This window comes from Prionailurus viverrinus, chromosome B4 (assembly GCF_022837055.1).
Source record: "Prionailurus viverrinus isolate Anna chromosome B4, UM_Priviv_1.0, whole genome shotgun sequence".
NCBI lineage: Eukaryota > Metazoa > Chordata > Mammalia > Carnivora > Felidae > Prionailurus > Prionailurus viverrinus.
In genome coordinates, this window is record NC_062567.1 from 14,073,421 (window position 1) to 14,096,058 (window position 22,638).

The 22,638-nt window shown below is 42.3% G+C and overlaps 1 protein-coding gene across 4 annotated transcripts in view; it reads left to right on the top strand.

Moving 5' to 3' along the window:
• The window catches only part of CACNB2 (calcium voltage-gated channel auxiliary subunit beta 2), a 393,763-nt gene that overhangs the window by 248,139 nt on the left and 122,986 nt on the right, over positions 1–22,638 (top strand). For 3 of the 4 annotated variants that reach the window (XM_047865059.1, XM_047865062.1, XM_047865061.1), the window contains one exon: positions 13,299–13,418. In XM_047865059.1, the coding sequence (XP_047721015.1) occupies positions 13,299–13,418 (120 nt within the window). Of the gene's footprint in view, positions 1–12,382; positions 12,461–13,298; positions 13,419–22,638 lie in introns of those variants that run through there. The other variant, XM_047865060.1, reaches the window with a different exon arrangement.

Genomic DNA, 22,638 nt, shown 5'->3' on the forward strand with positions numbered 1-22,638 from the left:
TTCTGGTCTTTGCCAAACTGGCAAGCCATCTTTGTCCTGCTTGTTGGAAGTTTTATCAATATCTCACATCGTGATCTCACGGTTCATGAGTTCAAGCCCCACATGGGGCTGGCTGCTGTCAGTCAGCACAGAGCCTGCTTCAAATCCTCTGTCCCTCGCCTGCTTGTGCCCTCTCTCTCTCTCTCTGTCTCTCTCAAAAATAAAGAAACATTAAAAAAAAAAAAAAAGATACTTACTTCTCAGAGCTGAGAAGGCTGGAAAGTCCAAGATCAAGGCACTGACAGATTCAGTGTCTGGTGAGAGCCTGCTTCCTGGTTCACAGACAGCCTTCTTACTGTTATGACCTCATGTGGTCAAAGAAGCTAGGGAGCTCTCTGAGGTGTCTTTTACAAGGGCACTAATCCCGTTCACATGCGCTCCACTGTGATGACCTAATCAGCCTCCAAAAGCCCTCCTCCTAACACTATCACCTTAGAGATTAGGTTTCAACATATGAATTTGGGAGCGACACAAGCATTTGGTCTATGGAACCATGTACTGAATATTTGCAGTAAAAATGCTTCCTTATTTGTGAGACAGGAAATATTATATGAATTGCTTTTTATTAAGTGTTCTTAATAGAGTCGGGGGTTTTAGCATTAATAACATATTGATATAACCAACAGCACATCTCTCTCTAGCTACGCAGTCTAAAATTTGCAGCAAATTTCTAAATATAGATTTGTATAAACCAGATTGTCTCTAGTTCTGAAATCACCTTCTGAAGGTAGGTTAGCTGCTTAAGGGATGCATTAACTATTTTAGGTCAGTAGGGTACTTTGCAGTGCTTTATTACTAAATGCTCCATACCACTGGCACTTTTCCAGCCAAATCCCTGATCGGGTAGCCTATTTTTAATATTAAATCTCTCTGAACCAAAGTCATATCTTTCTGGAAGGTTAGACTTTTAGAACAGTGTATTAATAATTTACTACCAAATTACTGAGTCATTTGGCCTGCTTAAGTATCTAACCTAGTAGCAAAAAATTATTTAAGCAGTCATATGAGAAAATTCCAATGTTTCAAGTGGAAATGTAACATAATCATTTTAACACATTTTCTACAGAGAAATGCAGTTCTTCAAAATGTTAACATTTCAGGTTCAAGTACTTTTCTTTTAATTCTTATTTCTTACCTGATGTAATTCCTGTATCAACACTCTTGCTTTCTTCCTTCCTTCCTTCCTACCCGCCTGCCTTCCTGCCTTCCTTCTTTCCTTCCTTCCTGCCTACCTTCCTTCCTTCCTTTCTTTATTTCTTATGCATAAAGAGTCTTTCAGAAGACCCAGAGTTTGCCTCCCCATTCCCCACATGCAAAACAAAAAACAAAAAACTATTAAGATTAAAACAACAAATTAGGGAAAATATATACCTGCATTGTTTTTTTTGTAACACCAAAAGTATTTTCAAGATCGTTTGTTAGATTTTTCGATTGCATTAAGAGCTTTCTACTTTTGTTAAAAAATAGTAACGTTACGGAAAAAAATTTAAATTAGCTCTCTGAATTAACAACAACAGTGAATCCAATTTTATCTCTTCTGTTCATTTTGTGTACTCCCAGTATTTATATATATGTGAATGTATGTATTTATAAAAATGATTCAGGGATTTTTATTTCTTTATTTTTTTAACCAAATATAATGATCATTAAGAATTGCCTATAATGCTCTTTAGCCTTTGTAACTATTATTAAATATTATATAATAATCTAAGTGTTGTATGGAACATATTTTAGAATTTTAAGACAGATCCCAGAAGTGAAATCATTAGTCTAAACGCATATTAGTCTAGATATGTATCTAGATACAAACAGAAAGAACATTGTTTTCCCAAAGGGTTTTTTTAAAGTCAAGAAAGTATCAACACAGTATCAACGAGACGTGAAAGCGTCTGTGTTAACGTAACTTCACAACACTGAATTGGTACTTTGCAAAGAGAACTAATTTAATGGGAAATGGTATTGTGTTTCATTTAGCAGGCTGAACACTGTTTCCAGATGCTCATGACTAGTTTACTTTTTGTGAATTTTGTGTTCATAACCGCTGCCTATTTAATACCCATTGATCTCTTCCTCTTTTCTTATCAATGCATATAAACTCTGTATAAGCAAAGAAAATTTTAGAGGGTAAAACCTTTAAGGACGGAAGCCCTATCCCCTTTGACAGCTGTGTGACTCCCTCGGGGGACACATATGATGACTCTCCTTTAATGTGTGTAGATGAATTGTTCATTTGCACCTGAGAGCATTCACCCTGGAAGGCAGGAGTCAACAGTTATTGTTTGATTGTTCTGTCTCTCAAGGAAAGGCTTGCTGCTGGACTTTTGTATCTGTCTAGTTTGTTAGTAGCGTGCCTTTTAAATATATTACTCAGAATGGCTTAAAGAAATATCTTCCTTCTGTGCTGGCTTGATTTTTCTTTAAATTTCTTTAATGTTTATTTCATTTTGAGGGAGAGAGAGACACCGTGTGAGTAGGGGAGGGGCAGAGAGAGGGGGAGACACAGACTCGGAAGCAGGCTCCAGGCTCTGAGCTGTCAGCACAGAGCCCGGACGTGGGACTCGAACTCACAAACCGCGAGATCATGAGCTGGGCTGAAGACGGATGCTCAACCGACTGAGCCATCCAGGCACCCCTGTGCTGGCTTGATTTTTTAAACTCTCTGTCTTCCTACACATTATATGTGTAGTCACTTTTTCTGTTGTGAATTTAAACTCTCTTCCCATAGGCATGGTGGGGCTAGTGCATGAGGAGTAACAGTCAGTAAACAGTCATACAATATGTCCTATTTACAGCGTTTTTTCAACCATCTCTAAGGAAATTTTCAAGAATATTCTTTCTAGTAGCGTCAATTTTTTTTTATATACTCATTTTACTGAGGGGGAAATTAGCCTGGGGCATATTTACATGACTTGCCTATGGCTTCTCCAATGGGTCATTAGCAGTTTTAAGACTGGAGCTTTGAATCCCTGGAATGAATAAATACAATTAATGGGAAAAGAAGCTTCATAGAAAATGAGCGTTAATCATATTTTCAAAATGCAAAGCCTCTCTTAACATTTCTTCGAAGAAGGATGCTATATGAATTTTATGTATAATGACTTTTTTTTTTTAAGTGGCTTGCTTGTTATGGAACATGTTTATCTAATCAACCGATCATAGCTGACATTTACACTAAGTTGGTTAAGTGATATTTATTGAGGGTTATGATGAAACACCAAGTATATCTTCAGGCTGAAGCCTTAGTTTTATTCTCTTGCTCCCGATGGCGAGTTATTTATTGGTCATTCACAATCTAGGTCAAATTGCTGTTGCTGTTTTTTAGTAAGGGGGAGACTTGAGAATGTTTAGGGTGTTTAGGAATGTTCAGGAATGCTAAGGGGAGGCCCCTCTAGTGAAAGAGCGTTAAGATACAGGATGTGGGGGAGAATAGTCTCTCTCTCTAGTAACCCTTATTCATTCATCCAGTGAATGAATTTTATAGAGCAAGAATGCTGTGCCTGGTACTATTCTAGGCACTTGGGGTAAATGAGTGAAGGAAACAAACAAACAAAATCTCTGCCCTCAGGGATGTTATATTCTATTGGAGGGAGATAGACCCCGAACAATAAATATAATTAATAAATTCTGTTGTATGTTAGAAGGTAAAAGCACCATTAAACAACAACAACAACAACAACAACAACAACTAGGGGGCATCTGGGTGGCTCAGTCGGTTAAGCCTCCAACTTGTGTCGTGATCTCACAGTTTGTGAGTTCGAGCTCCACATCGGGCTCTGTGTTGACAGCTCAGAGCCTGGAGCCTGCTTCCGATTCTGTGTCTCCCTCACTCTCTGTACTCCCCCCCCCCCCCCCCCCCGCCAGCTCATGCTCCGTCTCTGTCTCTGTCTCTCTCGAAAATAAACATTAAAAGAAGTCAGGTAAGTGGAATTAGAGATCGTGGAAGGGGAAGGCCTTGGGGATTATCGTTTTAAATAGGATGGTCATGGAAGGCCTCACTGAGAAGGTGAGCGCTCAACAAAGACTTGAAGGAGGTGATGGTTGGCAGTGTGGAAATCTAGAGAGAGAGAGAGCATTGCTGGTGCCTGTGAGTGATGAGTGAGTTTGGAGCAGAAAGAAGGAGTCTGTGTATGGGGAGGAGCGTGTGGCAAAAGGAGGCAAGAGGAGATACCAGCAAAAGAGACTTAGAAGGAGCAGCCAACAGGTGAGAGAAAGACAAAGAGAGAGTGGTTTCCAGAAGGTGTTAATGAGAAAGTGCATAAAGGATGGGGAGTAGACTCAACAACCACGCGGAAAGCTCCTGATACGTTGAGAGAGATGCATACCGAGAACTGACCTGTGGCCTTAGCCATCTGTCACTGACAGTCTTGGTGAGCAGTGATGGCCGAGTGCAGGGAGACCGTAGCTTCAAGAGGAAACGAGAAGAGAATTGAAGGAAGCCTCAGCAACTTTGAAGCATTTTTGTCTACAGAAGAGAGCAAAGAAATGGGATGGGGGCTGGCAGAGAATATGAAGTCAAGGGAAGGTTTTCTTAGGCAGAGGGGAGTCATATAGCCCCGTGTGTGCTGGTTAGAATGAGTCAGTGGGAAGACGAAAGGTAGTGTTGTGCACACAGAGCTTCTGACAGTATCTATACCCACCGTGACTTCCTATTACCCAAAATGCCCCACGTCTGATTCGTTCACTCCTTTTCCCTCATTCAGTTTTTTCAGCAATATTTGAAGGAAGGTCACCTCGCCCAGGCCAGAATTTTTCTGTTTCTTGCCTACTCGTTTCCGTTTTCATGACTGAAAGATAAAGTTTTTGGTAAGAAATTATATAGCGTGAAACATTTTTGTCATCTATCACCATCAGTAAATTGATATTAAAGGCCTAAAAAACTCCCTTGGTACCCACCCGGTGCTGTAATTATGAAGGGAAATTATTTATCATATGTCTAAAATCCCAAACTCAAAGTACCATTAAAATTGGCCCTCTAATTCTAACTTTTCAAAATGGTTCTTTTTACTGGTGTCAAATTTTGCGAATTTTGGGCAGGGTTTCTTCTACAAAATATAAACAGCCATCATAGCCTTCCTTTAAGGAATAGGTTGGTGGTAACAGTGTTTTAATATATTACTCTTTTTTTAAATGTTTATTCATTTTTGAGAGAGAGAGAGAGAGAGAGAGAGAGAGAGAGTGAGTGAGCAGGGGAGGGGCAGAGAGAGAGGGAGACACAGCATCCGAAGAAGGCTCCAGGCTCTGAGCGGTCAGCACAGAGCCCGACGCGGGGCTTGAACCCACTAAGTTCGTCACGACTCGGGTCTGTACTTGAGTAACTTAGGCTTCAGTGCTGAAAACTAGCAACTGTTCTATTGAACATAGGAGATGCTTGAATCCCAGCCAGCTTCAGGCAAGATTAGCTGCCAAGGAGGCTATCGAAGGCCAGCTTGCCAGAGTTATGTTCATTTTCAGGGAAAAGAGAGAAATTTAAATAGCCGGTTTCTTGACTTCCATTGTTTTCCTATTCTACTTTTCCACTCTCCGTTGTAGGTAAGTAATGAAAAGAAGGCTTTATAATTTTGAGATACTCTGAGGGGGAGGCAGATTTCAGGGTAACGGCCAACCTTTGAGTCCTTCTTTAACACAAAACAGCATTACATCGATGAATGAGAAATTATCTGTTTCATCAGACCTTCACTGTGTCTTTTGGGAAGATAAAACTTGAGGTTCTCTGAAGATGTATATGTGGGGTGGGTGTGTGTGTGTGTGTGTGTGTGAGAGAGAGAGAGAGAGAGAGAGAGAGAGAGCAACCTGGGTTTAGCAAAAATAGAACTAAGAACTTGGAAGTCCTCTTGGCATTTTGTGGCCAGTGGAAATGGCCATACATGTGCCTGACGGACAGAAAGAGATACGTTTTCAATGAAAATAAATAGTAGTTGTACGTAGGGATTTGTTCTGGCTTTTCTTTTTATGAGCCGATGAATGCCCGAGTTGATGCATCCATTCAGTTTTGAATTCACTTCAAAAGCTGCCTCCCACCTCTGTTGATTATTAGCTTTGTCACCTCGGTCGGGTTACTGGCCTTCCTTGTGCCTCAGTGTTTTCTTCAGTGAAGACAAAGATAGAGATCAAACATTAAGTTATGTAATGCTGGTGAATCCACCCCATGTCTAACACAGTGTGAAGCCTTCATGAAAAGTTAGCAATTATTATCATTCATGTAGGTGGTAGCCTGATCTTAAGAAATGGCAATAAATCTTAATAATTTGCTTTGATTGTTAACATAACGTACGACAATCTCAGAAATAAACTATCTGCTCTTATGAGATAGTACTGGGTTGAGAAGGAAGAAAATCAGAGAACTGTGTTTAAATCTCAGGAGACATGATTTTCCCAATAATGTGGAATTTACTGACAACTTAAATGCCACTTCTGCTTGAGAAATTCAGATAGGAATAAGGACCTGTACTGTCAGGTAATGCCACATAAATGAAAAGGATGCCCCAAAATTCATATTCCAAGTATACTGGAGTATGTACTACCTGCAGGGTGAAAAAATGGTGAGGGGGAAGGGAGGGTGTTGAAAGAAATACTCCTGAAAAAGGAGCATGTTTAGCTACACTGATCTCTTTTCTTTTTTTTTTTTTTTTAATTTTTTTTTTCAACATTTATTTATTTTTGGGACAGAGAGAGACAGAGCATGAACGGGGGAGGGGCAGAGAGAGAGGGAGACACAGAATCGGAAGCAGGCTCCAGGCTCCGAGCCATCAGCCCAGAGCCTGACGCGGGGCTCGAACTCACGGACCGCGAGATCGTGACCTGGCTGAAGTCGGACGCTTAACCGACTGCGCCACCCAGGCGCCCCTTTTTTCTTTTCAGTTCCTTAAACTTCTGAGTATTCCTTGTCCTCAGTCCTTAGCAGGTGCTGTTCCCTCTTCCTGGACATCACTTGTCTTAACACATCCCCAAGCTGACTTATTTTTTCTTTCTCTTTTGGGATATTTCAGCGTAAATCACATCTCAGAGTGTTGGATCATCACCCTGACTAAAATAGCTACTTCTAGGGCACCTGGGTGTCTCAGTCGGTTGAGTGTCTGACTCTTGATTTTGGGTCAGGTCGTGATCTCAGGGCCGTGGGATCGAGCCCTGCCTCAGGCACTGAGCTCTGAGCCTGAGTGTGAAGGCTGCTGGAGAGTCTGTCTCCTCCTCCTCCTCCCTGCTGCTCACTTGCGTGCATGCATACTCTCTCTCTCTCAAAAAAAAATATTTTTAAATATAAATAAATAAAATAGCTTCTTTCTTCTCACCATTATTATATTCTTACAGCCAGTTTTGTGTTTTCTCGTTGTGATTATTGTTCTGATCACCTTAAAAAAATTGGTCTCGTTTGACTAGATTTTTGGGCTCCATAACAGACACAAAGTTTTTGTCTTTTTCACAGTTATAGTCCCAGCATTTAACTTAGAGCACATAGACTTGCAAAGTAGTAAGTGCTCCATAAACTCATGTGGCTGATTTTGGATTTGGTTTTGGCAAAATGTAGTTTTTTCCATCAGTATGTATGTTAGTGCCACAAAGTGTCTAAATTTCCCTATGCTCTTGAGAAAATTGAAGCAATATTTAAAAATTTTTTTTCCAACGTTTTTATTTTTATTTTTGGGACAGAGAGAGACAGAGCATGAACGGGGGAGGGGCAGAGAGAGAGGGAGACACAGAATCGGAAACAGGCTCCAGGCTCTGAGCCATCAGCCTAGAGCCCGACGCGGGGCTCGAACTCCCTGACAGCGAGATCGTGACCTGGCTGAAGTCGGACGCTTAACCGACTGCGCCACCCAGGCGCCCCTTAAATTTTTTTAATGTTTATTTATTTTTGAGACAGAGAGAGACAGAGCATGAACGGGGGAGGGGCAGAGAGAGAGAGGGAAACACAGAATTGGAAACAGGCTCCAGGCTCTGAGCCATCAGCCCAGAGCCTGACGCGGGGCTCGAACTCCTGGACCGCGAGATCGTGACCTGGCTGAAGTCGGACGCTTAACCGACTGAGCCACCCAGGCACCCCAGAAGCTAGTATTTTAGCTTTTACATAATCCTACAAGTTACCACACAGGGATGAACTTGCATGGATTTATTACCATTGCCTCGGATAATATTTTCACGTGAAGCCAAATGGCAGGCCGATCACATTTGAGATTTTCATTGATCAAATGGGTATGCAATTTCTATGACATTTGCAAACCCAAGTATACAGTATTCGTGTCAATGCGTTTCATCCCAATAGTCTGTAACATTTTTAAGGTTCTTGAGGCAGGAAATTGTCATTATTAGTAAATGGTAAATGGGTTTTATTCCTGAAGAAACCAACAGTGCAGGGGGTAGCCATTCATTTTCTTAGAGATCCAGATCTCTTCACAGAAAGAAAAAGTTAATTCTCAACTGTGAAAAGAGGCGACAATATGAGAAATGAAAGAATTCTCTCTGCCAGCTAATGCACAGACAATACAAGATGGAAGTCTTTGCCTTTGGTCTTGGGTTTCAGAAGGCCCTCCCATTCCACTTTTTTCTAAAAGTGTGGGCCTGAGGAATATGGCGGTGGAATGTCTGTCTATCCCATGGCAGGTCAGGAGGAAGCAACTGAATTCAGACTCGCCATTGGCTCAGCATAGTCCTATACAGGAGGAGGGTCATTTGAAGTCTTGAGGGTTTTGGATGGAGCGTAGATTTGTCTAGAATCGGGGTAACCCTGGGATACTGTGAGAAATTGACTTTGTCCAACAACACTGCTTAATCTTCATATGAAGATTCCCTATAAAAATAGATGGCCACTTTAATCCGACTTCGGCTCAGGTCATGATCTCTTGGTCTGTGAGTTCGAGCCCTGCGTCAGGCTCTGTGCTGACAGCTCAGAGCCTGGAGCCTGCTTCGGATTCTCTGTGTGTCTCTCTCTCTGCCCCTCCCCTGCTCATGCTCTGCCTCTCTCTCTGTCCAAAATAAGTAAATATTAAAAAAAAAATTTTTTAAAGCAAACTTTCTATATACAAAAAAAAGTATGCTTTTTGTGCAAATATTAGGCATAAATTGGGGGGGGGGGACAAAAACTGAAGAGTAGTTACAAAGAATGAGGTAATTTGGGTGCCTGGGTGGCTCAGTCGGTCAAGTGTCTGATTTGGGCTCAGATCAAGATCCCATGGTTCTTGAGTTCGAGCCCATCATCGAGCTCTGCACTAACATTATGGAACCTGCTTGGGATTCTCTCTCTGTCCCTCTATCTGTGCCTCTCCCTTGCTTGCATCTAGCTCTCGCTCAAAATAAATAAAACAAACCTTTAAAAAAAGCATGAGTTAATCCAGTTAACTAAATTTCCTGTGAGCAAAGCACATGTATTTGGAGTTAGAGTTCTGAGGATAAAAGTGAACGATCCTGAATGAGTTTTGGTAGACGTTAGGGTATAAGTTACATTTTGGACCTGTACAATGAGGAATGAGAATATTAAGGTGTAGGAAAGGAAATATTTGTAGCCGAACATGTGATATACCCACCTGCAAGGACAAAACTACAGAAGACCAGCTCATCACATTGTAGCAACCCGAGAGATCAAGGGCACATCTTGTAATGAACTTACTCTGGAATTATGGAAATGACAGCCAGCTGTTCCTGACTGAAGACTGCTTGAGGCAGAATGACCCAGAAAGTCCATATGGTACCAAAGGCAAAAGCTTAATTAGATATATTACTTCTAACTGCATAAATCCACACTCCCAGAAGGAAGGAGATTAATTGTAATGCGCATGTTGGGAGGGTGACTTTGAAAAATGCAAGAACTCTGGAGGCTAAAAGATGCTATTATTTAATAGTGGTTATCTTTGGGTGGGAGAATTTAAAGTGACCTTTATTTGTGTGTCTCTGCAATGGGTACATGTAACTTCTATAATGAAAATATTTTGTTGCCATCTTTCTGCTACTACTACAGTTACAAGGAAAGAAAGTTTATGGTGGCCCCTTCTATCAACCTCACTAAACATCATTTGGGAGTCACATCTTACATTGTAACATAGTCAAAAGTTAATTTATTATTGCAGTATTCAAAAGATCATTGCCAGAAGTCACTGTAGAGGTTTTTTGTTTTTTTTTTTAACTGCTTAATTATTTAAACCTGGAAACAGGTCTCAACATGACTGTGCAGTTAAAAGCTACATCTGATTATTAGCAAAGGACTTTTTAAATCATATTTTGTTCAAAAGGGAACAGGATAGTGCACAGTTATGTGTGTGTTATGCTCTTACACTCCTTATGGGGCTAACTAATGACCGAAACTTTGTATCTTCACTGTGTTGTGAATAGAACCTTCTGCAGGGTGATTGGGTTCAAAATGCTAACATTTGTGACAATGGGGCTTGAAGCCTTTTGTGGGATAAAGCTGTGCTTCTGGGTAATTTTCTACTGTGCTACACTCGCCATGAGAAACCCTCTGGGAAGATTAGGAATCCCCCTAACGTGTGTGGATGGAGAAAATTTCATTTCTCTCTTGTGAATTTTACTGGAATAAGAAATTGCAATGCATTTTATATCTCCCATGCATTTTACATTCACTTCGTAAGAATATAAATAACCCGTTTATTGATTTATGGATAGCACACAGTTGCGGTGTATTCAATCTATAACTTATTCTAAAGCTTCTATTCTGTATTTTCTAGCATTTAAGGCATGAAGATTGGTCTTAGCCCACAAAAGAAGGGAGAAAGAGATGAAACGAAGGAAGAGAAAAAAGTAGCAAAGATTTTAAAACCTCCTGTCCTGGGGCACCTGGGCGGCTCAGTTGGTTAAAGGTCAGACTTCAGCCCGGGGCATGATCTCACAGTTTATGAGTTCGAGCCCGTGTCAGGCTCTGTGCTGACAACTCAGAGCCTGGAGCCTGCTTGGATTCTGTCTCTGTCTCTGTCTCTGTCTCTCTCTGCCTCCGCCCCCCCCCCTCTCTCTGCCCCTCCCCTGCTCGCACACTGTCTCTCTCTCGCGTGCTCCCACTCTTTCTCAAAAATAAATATTTTAAAAATTCATAAAAAAGTAAAAATAAAACCACCTGTCTTTCATTTGCATGACACTTTACAAAATAATCCCCTTCCCTACCACACAAACAAAAATTTAGTTTGGAATGCAGTGTTTGAATTTTATGTTTACCAAGCCATCTAGAAGTGTGTATTTCTTTGTAAAGAAGAAATGTAATCTCATTGGTAGAGGAAATTAGTATCTTTTCTTCTCGAGCTTCAATCACCCTATTTATAAAAAGAGTTTGGACTCAGCTATTCCATAAATCTTAACTCGAGCTAATAAATCAACCGCACTTTGCAATTTCTTCATAATTGTTGTTCTGACAGTTCATACTGTTGTTTCTTCTGGGGACTTTATTTCAAACGGTAGTTTCTCAGCTGGAGAAGCAGTTCAAAGTCATTTTGAGCTCCGTTAAACTCATTGCTTAGAGCTGTGATTACTTTCCTGTCCTAATTAAAGGGGGAGATCTGTCTCCTGCATCTTGTTTGGGAAGTCACCAGCAATCAAGGGCAGTTTGATGCTATGATTGATGAGCACCATTCATCGCTTTCCACTCTCCAATGATGCCTGCGTGATATTGCTTATCTTTGAATTGTCTTATGGCATAGGATATACTTTGTGTAGCAGGGTAATGGAAAGGGCTCATTAAATGAAAAGATTGCATGCTTTGTCTTTGAGAGGCTGTTTCAACTGAAGCAGAAACATGACAAACATACCATGTGCCTGTTACTATAGAACCGAAAAGCCCTCTCCAGCTGTTTACACTTCGGATGCAAAATGGCAATTTGACATAGACTAACAGTGTGATGTAGGCATCTGCGTAAAAAGGCTACATATGGAGCATGCCCAGTGCAGTGAGTGCCTCCTCCGCCCTCCCCCTCCAGATCTCTGAAGATAAGGCTTGAACTTTGCACTTGCAAATGTCACTGCATACGTTTTGCAATGGGTTTTTTTAAAAAAGGTTCTCTTACAACTAATTTCCTGTAGCAACCCAAGCGCAAAGAGGAGAATATTTAGAGTAATAAGATGCATTAAGTTGAGAACGAGTTGATGGCTGTCTTTGAATGCACTTGAAGTGTTCTTTATTTTTAAAGCAGTATAAGGCACTCGAGTGTTTGTTTTCCCCTCCCTGGAATGGGAAAATAAGAATCTCCTTGGATTGGAGTCCTCCGGGGTAGGGAGTGAAAGCCCCGGTGGCAGGAAGGGACGGAGAAGAGGGGCTTGCCCAGAGCATGGATAGGAAAGGAGCAGGGGCTCTCCAGGGCTCAGCGCGCACTGAGGATCCGTGCCCGGGGCTGCAGCTGCGGATGAGAAAGGCGCTGTCTGGCTAATGAAGGCCACCTGGATCAGGCTTCTGAAAAGAGCCAAGGGAGGAAGGCTGAAGAATTCGGATATCTGTGTAAGCTCAAGGGCTTTCGTCTGGGGGAGATTCTATATTGTCGTTGCTTCTGCTGTTGTGACAGTGAGTGCTGGCAGGGGCTCCTGTGATTTAGTAATATGATCCTGATTGCAAGACAGGGAGCGAGGGAGAGTCCTATAATTTTCCGAGCTCCTTTGCCCGTGTTGTGATTTATTGCCGTAGAAGCCATCCCGGGCAGGTGTTTTCTTTAGGCAGCTTTTATCAAACGTCTATTTAAAGCGATAGGAAAACGTGTTGCTTAAAGATTGAGTGAAGCTGGCTGCTGTTGCCTTACAGTTTTGTCCGTGAAGGTATCAGGTGAATGAAAAAGTACAAAAGGATGCTTAAGATTACCGTGGGAGTCATCATCTCCCGGTAGTGACATTTTGGAGAATTCAAGTTTATGACTCGTTAGGAGTTTCTTTTATGGGTTTTTTTTTTTTTATTAGACGTAGCTTCTTTTTACTTGCAAATACTTGATTTAGTGTGTAGAATGTTCTCGAAGCCATCCTTGAAACCCCTCTATGCCCTTCAGCCGGGCACTGCACCACGGAGCTGGTTTAATTATAAAGGGACTTGCTCTGGCTTCCAGAAAGGAGAGTAATCGGAACATAAGACTTGGGAAGGAACGGTCACTTGGTAGGCACAGCTCGCCGAGGGAATGGTCTGCAAACCAGAGCATGATTTTTCTCGATGGTTTGCCACAAAATGGATTCTTTTCTCCTCTTTTCAGGAATTTATGGCATCATCTAGGAAGCTAACTGCTGTGTCAATGAGACTTTTCCAATGCAAACATCATAGATGGAATCTATTTTAAAATGCAAATTTCTCTCTGAAGGGTTCGGCAGACTCCTACACCAGCCGTCCGTCCGACTCAGATGTTTCTTTGGAGGAAGATCGGGAGGCGGTACGCAGGGAAGCAGAGCGACAGGCCCAGGCCCAGTTGGAAAAAGCAAAGGTAAAACCATTTCTCCCCTGCCAAGCTCTTTCTTGGCCGCTTGTGCTGGGTCTGTGATGGGCCACCTGTGGAAGTTTCGTTCGAAGCCGATGGTTGGTCTTTCACGGCATTTCGTTGGTTTTCAAGGAGTACCAGAAATGGAGTGTGTTGGATTGATTTCCTTGATAGGAAAAGGAAGTGTGATATATGAGAGTGGCCTTGGCTTTTCCGTTGTGTTGTAATCGAAGCAACTTGTTTCTGTGGGTGGATAGTTGATGGAGGCACTCAAAAAAGGATCCCCAAATCTACAAAGAGGAAAACCTGCTTCTAATCACAAAGTGATTGTAACTTCATTATTTCGGTAAACCATTTCTCTGTTCAGGAAAACCACTTTTCTCAGGGCAATTGTATATTTTCTTAGACTGGAATGGTCTTTTCCCCAAATTTTACTGCATAGGTGTTTTGTAATAGTATTTTCTTATATTTAACAAAGGGATTGCATTCTGCTTTTCAAAAATAAAGCAATAAAGGATTTTATGGGTTCAACATGTTCCTTCCTTTGGAACATGTTCTCCTCCATTCTAATAACAAAGTGTGTATATGTGGAAGGGGGAACTGGAAATCAGATATAAAATCTGTAAGTGCAGTATTTAGCCAAGAGGATGGTGCATTTCGTTTCACGCATGGTAATGATTTGAAATCTTTTTTCCCGGGGAGCCATTCAAATGGCAGCAATTCCTAAAGCATAGATTGTTGTTCAAAGTTACGGTATCTTGGCTTATGTGACACTTGGTAACTTTTAAATGAACACCTTTCACGCAGTCGTTCCTTTTTGGTTTTGGTTTTGTTTTGTTTTTTTTTTTTTTTTGAAAAAAAATTGCTTTGCCAAAAAGAATTAGGTACTGTGTTGATCTTGCTAAAAAAACAATCAAGGGTGGCACGAGGCACTTTGGCTGGCTGCTTCATCTCTGAGAGGAGTAAAATCTCCGTGTGTTGCTATGGGAATTGTGGCTTGGAGATTCTGGCTGGAATGCACGGACGGTCCTTATGTAATATTCATGGCCTCTCGCACAGCTGCCATAGTCGTTTACAGAGCAACTGCCAGGAGGCCTTGACTTTTAAAAAGCAGTCTTTCCATACATCAAAACGGTGTTCTCACCTCAGCTGGCAGGGAGGTCATTTCCAGATCTGACACCATCTTGACTGCAAGACGGGTCCTACACAGCAGGAACAGGGAGCTGATGAAGCAAGGCGTGGGTCTGTTTTGCTCTGGGCTCTTCTGCTCAACCAGACTTCACCGTTTAAAACCTGATGATGCCGCAGTACAGGTGAACTTGGAGGACATCACCCCAAGTGAAATAAGCCAGTCACAGAACGGCGAGCCCTGGGTGGCTCCACTTACACGAGGCATCTAAAGCAGTCTGACTCCCAGGAGCAGAGCCTGGAATGATGGTTGCCAGGGGCTGGGAGGAGAAAGTGGGCAGTTGCTAATCCACAGACCTAAAGCTGCAATTAGGCAAGATGAATAAATTCTAAATGTTTTCTTAATGTTTATTTTTTTGAAGGAGAGAGAGACACAGTGTGAGTTGGGGGTGGGGGGTGGGGGTGGGCAGAGAGAGAGGGAGACACAGAATCCAAAGCGGGCTCCGGGCTCCGAGCTGTCAGCACAGAGCCTGACATGGGGCTCAAACTCCCAAACCACGAGATCATGACCTGCACTGAAGTCGGACGCTCAACCGACTGAGCCACCCAGGTGCCCCAAGATGAATAATTCTAGAGATCTGTTGTATGACATTGTGCCCGGAGCTATCAGTCCTGTACTTTGCACCTCATAGGTTAAAAGGGTAGGGTAGATCTCTTGTGAAATTTCTTACATACACATATATATATATATACACACATATACTTATATATATGTGTATATATATCTTACATGCATATATATATATATATGTATAAAATTAAGTACTGGAGAAGATTAAACAGTGAATATATGGCTAGCAAAGTTAATTGCCACAAGTTTGCCATGTAGCTAATATATGTTGAGTTTGAGAATCTGAATTCTTTATTCTATATTTTGCACCAGGGTACAAAGAAAAGTCTTGGGGGGGGGGGGTGCGGGGAATAACAGTTTGTGTTCCAGAAATAAGTGTTGTATTTGCACTAATTTATTCATGTGATTTTCACATACCAAAATTAAACGGTTTTCCAGATTTGTGTCACATCAGCATACAACCCTGTGTCTTGTAGGTTTGGTTTTTAAAGTCTTCAATTACATGCTTGGGGCGTTTTTGTCCATGACTGTGTTTCCGAAGCCCTCCGTTAGGGGCGCCTGGGTGGCTCTGTCTGTTAAGCGTTCGGCTTCTGCTCAGGTCATGATCTCACGGTCTGGGAGTTCGAGCCCCGCGTCAGGCTCTGTGCTGACAGCTCAGAGCCTGGAGCCTGCTTCGGATTCTGTGTCTCCCCATCTCTTGGCCCCTCCCCTGCTCATTCTCTGTCTCCCTCTGTCTCTCAATAAATGTTAAAAAAAAATTTTTTTTTTTTTTTAAAGTCTTCCATTATGTGATACAGCTGCGTAGAACTGTTAAATTTATCTTTTAACCAGCCTGGACCAAAAGATTGATCCCAGACCAAACCAGGTTCAAGTTACTTGTGATACAGACTAAAAAGTTTATTGTTACGAATGACTTAGAAGATGAGAGGAAAATGAAGGGAATTTAAAACAAAGGCAAAACAGTTGAAAGACTGTTTCCTGTGTTTAATGGAAGGAGTTTATTTCCATCCATGTTTCTTTCTTAAAATTTGGTCAGTATCTTGAATCTTTGATGTATTCAAACGAGTGAGACACTAGGATGAGGGAGAATAGGCATATGTTCTGAAAGAACATGGAAGGACTAGGATTTAAGTGTACTTTATGTGAAAATCATGGTTCGGTGGGTCTGGTTTATTCCTGAAGAATGGATGAGGAACAGGGATAGGAGAAGCCTTATTCATTAGCTTGTGTTTATCTGTTCCCCTTTCACTGTCCCTTCCTTTATGTCAGTACGACTTTGCCAGCCCGTTTATATTTTTTATGTAGTCATTTAATTTTTAAGTTTATTTTGAGAGAAAGAGCTCACGCACAGGTACACGCGAGCAGTGGAGGGGCAGAGAGAGAGAGAGAGAGAGAGGGAGGGAGGGAGGGAGAGAGAATCCTAAGCCGGCTCTGGACTGTCAACGACGAGCCCCGCGCTGGGCTCGAACTCATGAACCATGGGGTCAAGACCTGAGCCGAAATCAAGAGTCGGATGTTTAACCGACTGAGCCACCCAGGTGCCCCTGTGGGCCCTTCTGTAAAATGAAGCCTTCAAGCTTAAAAATACATGAATTCATCATTTAATTTTAGATAGTTGAAAACACATTGCACATCCATTCTGGAAGAATCGAAAGCTTTGCACATTTCTGTTGTAACCATCATAGCATCTCTCAAACGGGAAGACTTTCTCAGTGGGTGCTGTATCTCACTGCTCCCACAGATCACATGCAGTAAGGCTGTGCAAATGTCTGGAATAAACCTCAGCAGTATTTCAGATCCTGGCCCTCTTTAAATATGAACTACATGATCCTTAATTGCCCTTAAGAGCATGTCTATAAAATAAGGTGATTGCCAAGTACGAGAAATGAGAGACGCTGCCTTTTGAAATTAAGTGACCTATAAAAGTTTCTATAACCAGGCACTCTGTGCTTCCAGGGAAAGTCAGTACTTTTCCCTCCTACTTTGCCATGGTTTCTCTTAAAATAGTAAACTCTACAGTGAACAAATTATGTATTAATTTTGAGGCATAGAAAAATCAGCTGACATGACCTTGTGTTTGTAGCTTGGGGTTTTCCTCCTAAATGCATGTTTCAATCCTTTTGAGTTTTTATCCTGCTTTGCAAGTCTTGCCTTATTGAAGCTGGTGCCCTTTGATTTTTGCCTTTATTCTCATGCTGATCTTTTTGAAAAGACAGCTTTGTTGAGGTGTAATTCGCTCATTTGAAGTCTACAATTCAGTGGGTTTTAGTTTGTGCACAGACGTGTGCAACCATCATCACAATCGATTTTAGATATTCACTGCTCCTTAAAGAAATTCCGTGTTCTGGGTCACCTGGGTGGCTCAGTCGGTTAAGCGGCTGACTTCGGCTCAGGTCATGATCTCGCAGTCCGTGAGTTCGAGCCCCGCGTCGGGCTCTGTGGTGACAGCTCAGAGCCTGGAGCCTGGTTCAGATTCTGTGTCTCCCTCTCTCTGACCCTCCCCCGTTCATGCTCTGTCTCTCTCTCTCTCTCTCTCTCAAAAATAAATAAACGTTAAAAAAAATTAAAAAGAAATCCCTTGTTCTAAGTTAGCACTCCCTACTCTGTCTCTCCCACTCCCTCGGCCTTAGGCAACTACTACCCAACTTGATGACTCTTTTGATCTGTGGATCTGGGTATTGCATATAAATGGAATCATGAAGTAGGCTATCTGTTGTGACTGACTACCTTCACTTAGTGATGTTTTCTTTCTTTCTTTTTTTACTGTTTATTTTTGAGAGCGCACAAATGGGGGAGGGGCAGAGAGACAGGGAGACTGAGGATCTAAGCAGGCTAGGTTCTTACAGCAGCGAGCCTGATGTAGGGCTCTAACTCACGAACCGTGAGGTGATGATGACCTGAGCTTAAGTTGGATGCCCAACTGACTGAGCCACCAGGTGCCTCGGTAATGTCTTCAATGTTCATCATGCTATATCGTGTGTCCGGACCTCATTCCTTTTTATTGCCCAGTAATATTCCATTCATTGTATATTACATTTTATTTACCCATTTATCACTGGTGGACATCTGGGTTGTTTCCACTTTTCGCTCTTGTGGATAATGCTATTGTGATCATTCACCTACACGTTTTTTGCACGAACATATGTTTTTGTTTCTTGTACGTATATATCTGGGAGTGAAGTTCCTGGGTCACATGACCATCTTTTCAAAGTGAAAGAATAACTTTTTTCTTGTCCCCCTTACTCCCCAGAGCTGATCCCTTCTGCTGTATATGCAGATACTCTGAGTTAGGAAGTCTGGATGTGGAAAGGACTGGAACAGAGACGAAACGGGTTCAGTGCAGTGTTCTCAGCAGAATGGATTAACATGAAATTTTAAGTTGACTGTTCTCTCAACAGTGAATGTCTACTTATTAAAGAAATTGTACGGGGCACAGTTGGTGACTACACGGGATGTGGAGCCACAGAGAAGCTTCACTTTTTTGACATCTTGCCAACTTGAAAACATCTTTATTCTAGCCTCACATTGAATTAATAGTTCAGTGAGGTATAATATTCAGGTATGATGAATATTTCTCTTTTGGGAATTTTGAAGACCTTAGTTTGTTGTTTCTGCCTTCCAGCACGTTTGATAATGCTCACCGGTGTCATTTGGGTTTTGAGGGTTTTGTTTTTTTAATTTTCTGCAATATATAGAACTGATCGGCCTTTGGTATTTGGAGATTTTGCATTGGTGTGGCTTTCGTTGATCACACCCAGCTTCTCATATGAATGTTCATTGTGAAGGACTTGTCACTTCAGTTCCGGGAAGTGACCGATTTTTATTTGGTCATTTTTTCCACTGTATATTCTTTTTCATGTTCTCTAGTTTGTCAGATGTTTGACTGGACCTTTCTTCTGATTTTTTTTTTCCCTCTGTCTCCCAGTCTTTGGGTTTTACTGAGTCTTTCACCACTTATCTTCAAACCCATCTACTGAGGTTTTTGTATTTGAAAATTTCTAATTCCCAAGAGGTTTCTTCTCCGCTCCCTTTTTATAGTTGGCTGTTCTTACCCCATGGCTGTAAGATTTTCCCTTATATCCCATATGCTGTTAATTTTAATTTTTCTATATGTCAGTGCCCTTCAGACTTTTAAAATTTGGTATTATTTTTACATACTGGAGACTTTGTTCCAAGATTTGCTTTTTGACGGTCTATACGTCATTAAGAGCAAGACCTTGTAAAGCTCACTGGAAGCTCTAAGTGCAATGGCAATGCTTTTTGCTGATGTTTTGTAGGTGTAGAGGGGAGGGAGTGCCTTTCATTCCGTCTGGTCAGTGTTCCTAGCCCGGAGTCTCTAGCCTTTTGGTGCTTTATGTTCTCACTGCACTCTTTGTTAATTGCCACTATCATTTTTTTTTCTTTTTTTTATTTTAGAGAGCCTGCATACAAGCAGGGGAGAGGGGCAGAGGGAGAGAGAGACAGAGACACAGTCTGTTTTTTTCAATTTCTTTAAACATTTATTCATTTTTGAGAGACAGACTGTGAGTGGGGGAAGGGCAGAGAGAGGGAGACACAGAATGCAAAGCAGGCTCCAGGCTCCGAGCTGTCAGCCCAGAGCCCGACGCGGGGTTCGAACCCACCATCTGTGAGATCATGACCTGAGCAGATGCTCCATCAGCTGAGCCACTCAGGCACCCTGAGACAGAGAGAATCTTAAGCAAGCTCCATGCTCAGCACGGAATCCAACACGGGTTCCATCTCAGGACCCTGGGATCATGACCTGAGCCAAAATCAAGAGTTGGAAGCCCCAGGGACTGCCCAGGCTCCCTGCCATGATCCTTTTCTCTAGTCTGCATTTTCGTCAACTCTGATTTCCTGTTCTATCTGTGGATTTATACTTTCTTGAAAAAAAATATTTTTAGGAAGAAGCATATGTTCATTTGACCATGTTTTATTCCCTCATATTCATCAGTAAACATACTTTATATAAAAGAGAAAAAGTGTTTCTCATATTGCCTTAGTCCATAAATGCCTTAGGCATTGGGAGAATCGGACCCAACTGGAAATATTCCCTGAACTAGCCTTTTCAGAAGAAAGAAGAAACATGACTGTGTTTATTCACCTTCAACCTGAAGATGACCTTTCAATTTCAAAAATAGTAAACATTTTTTAGTGGTATTTATTTATTTTGAGAGCAAGAGAGAGACCACGTGAGTGGGGGAAGGGCAGAGAGAAAGAGGAAGAGAGAATTCCAAGCAGGCTCCACACTGCCAGCACAGAGCCCCACGTGGGGCCTGAACCCATGTAACTGTGAGATCATGACCCGAGCCGAAACCAAGAGTCAGATGCTTAACCAACTGAGCCACCCAAGTACCCTGAAAATATTCTTAAAAATGTGTCTGATTGAGTAAATTCTGTGGGAAGTAGGAGAGAAGTCTATGCATTTGCCTCTATTGCATACTTTCTTAAACCTACAGGATAGACTGATGGAGAGAATCCAAAGAACATGTGACAGGTATTAGACTAGAAAGGTACTCCTGGGGGGGGGGGGACATGTTTAATTGGTGAAAATCCAGCAGAGAGATCTCCTCATAGAAAACAAAAATATGGTAGACTTTCTTAGGAAAGTATTTGAGGCTAAAATTGTTTTCCCATCACTGATCTCAATGCCGTCTTTTAATTTTTGCATTGAAAAATTGTCAACTCTCCTTTGCTCATAGCAGTCACCTTCCAAACAAAGCTAGTTAACTGGCTAACTATGTCCAATCTCCAGCAGTGTGGGCTAGTTTATTGTCCCAATACACGTTGGCTAACATTGCCTTTTTTTCTACCTGTAAGAAATCACAAAGTGCATGTGAGCCCCTGACCCCGTTTCAGGCTTCTCCATTAACTCGTAAGTGTGACTGGATGGGTATGGCCCTGTACCCTGGTGCTGTAATTCTGCCCATCTCAAATGGTAGGTGACAATGACAATAGTAATAACAGCAATGACAACATTTACTGCAGGATTACTGCTCATGGTAGACCATTTGAAAGACACGAAAGGAAAAGCAAAGCTGTGTGTCTTGAGAGCGTTTTGAAACACTTTTGAGCAGTTAGGATCATGAAGTACGTATAGAATTGGTTCGTGGACAGCCCTTTATGTCAGAAAAATCCTCCCATGTTCTCCCAGTTGGCTTTTGCCATGGAACACACTGCTCTCAGTCGCTTAAAGTCACCACCATTTTTACTTGGGCCCCATTCTCTTCTGCGTGATCACCGGCCAGCTGGCGGGTTGGCTGGTGACCAGGTGACTGGGAGGGCCTCCCGCACGTGTCTGCAGGTTGACCGCTGTCCGTGTGAGGGTCTTCTTCTTTTCTAGATGGTCTCTCATCCCTCAGCAGGCTGGTTAGCTCTGTCTCATGCTTGCTTGAGGGTTACAAGCACACCAAGAGACACCAAGTCCCAGTGGGCGATACTCGTGTCTCTTCTCGAGTCCTGTTTGCTAGGGTCCTGTTGGTGAAAGCAAGTCATGTAACTAAGCTCAGAAACAGTGTGCAAGGGAACTACTAAGGCCATGGATCCAGCCGGTGAATTGTTGTGGCCATTTTCTTTTCTTTTTTTTAAGTTCATGTGTTTATCTTGAAAGAGAGAGAGAGGGGGAGGGAGAACCTGAGCAGGGAAGGGGCAGGGAGAGAGGGAGGGAGAACCCCAGGCAGGCTCCTTGGCCCCAGCGCAGAGCACGTTGCGGGGCCTGAGCCCACGAAGTGTGAGAGGCGAGATCAAGAGTCGGATGCTTAATCAGCTGAGCCATGTACGCGCCCCCTCATGTGGCCATTTTCTGTGAAGAGCCTGCCCTGCCATTTTGTCTCCCTTCCCGTTTTGGAGAAAGAAATCTCTCCATACCTTTTTTTTTTTTTTTTAATTTTTTTAAATGTTTATTTATCTTGGGAGAGAGGGAAAGCACTTGTGCACAAGAGGGGGAGGGGCAGAGAGAGAGAGAGGGAGAGAATATCCCAAGCAGGTCCCATGTTCATCATAGAGCCCAATGTGGGGCTCAGTCTCACGACCATGAGATCATGACCTGAGCCGAAACCAAGAGTCAGAGGCTCAACCAAGTGAGCCACCCAGGCACCCCTCTCCACACCTTTTAAAACAAATAACAGCCAGGTGCCTGGGTGGCTCAGTCATTAAGCATCTGACTTCAGCTCAGGTCATGATTTCACAGTTCATGAGTTCAAGTTCCACATTGGATGAGCACGAGCCCCAATTCAGGTGAGCCCTGCTTCTCTCTCTGCCTCCCTCTCTCTCTCCTTCCCTCTCTGTTTCTCTGCCCCTTGCTCACTTGTGCCCTCTCTCTCAAAATAAAATAAAATAAAATAAAATAAAATAAAATAAACATCCATCTTCCCTCACATCCCATCTCTCCCTTCCTGTCAGTGCCAACCTTAATTACACCAGGTTTCACCCCCCTGTTTCCATTTCTTTTCCTTCTTCCCCACCTCT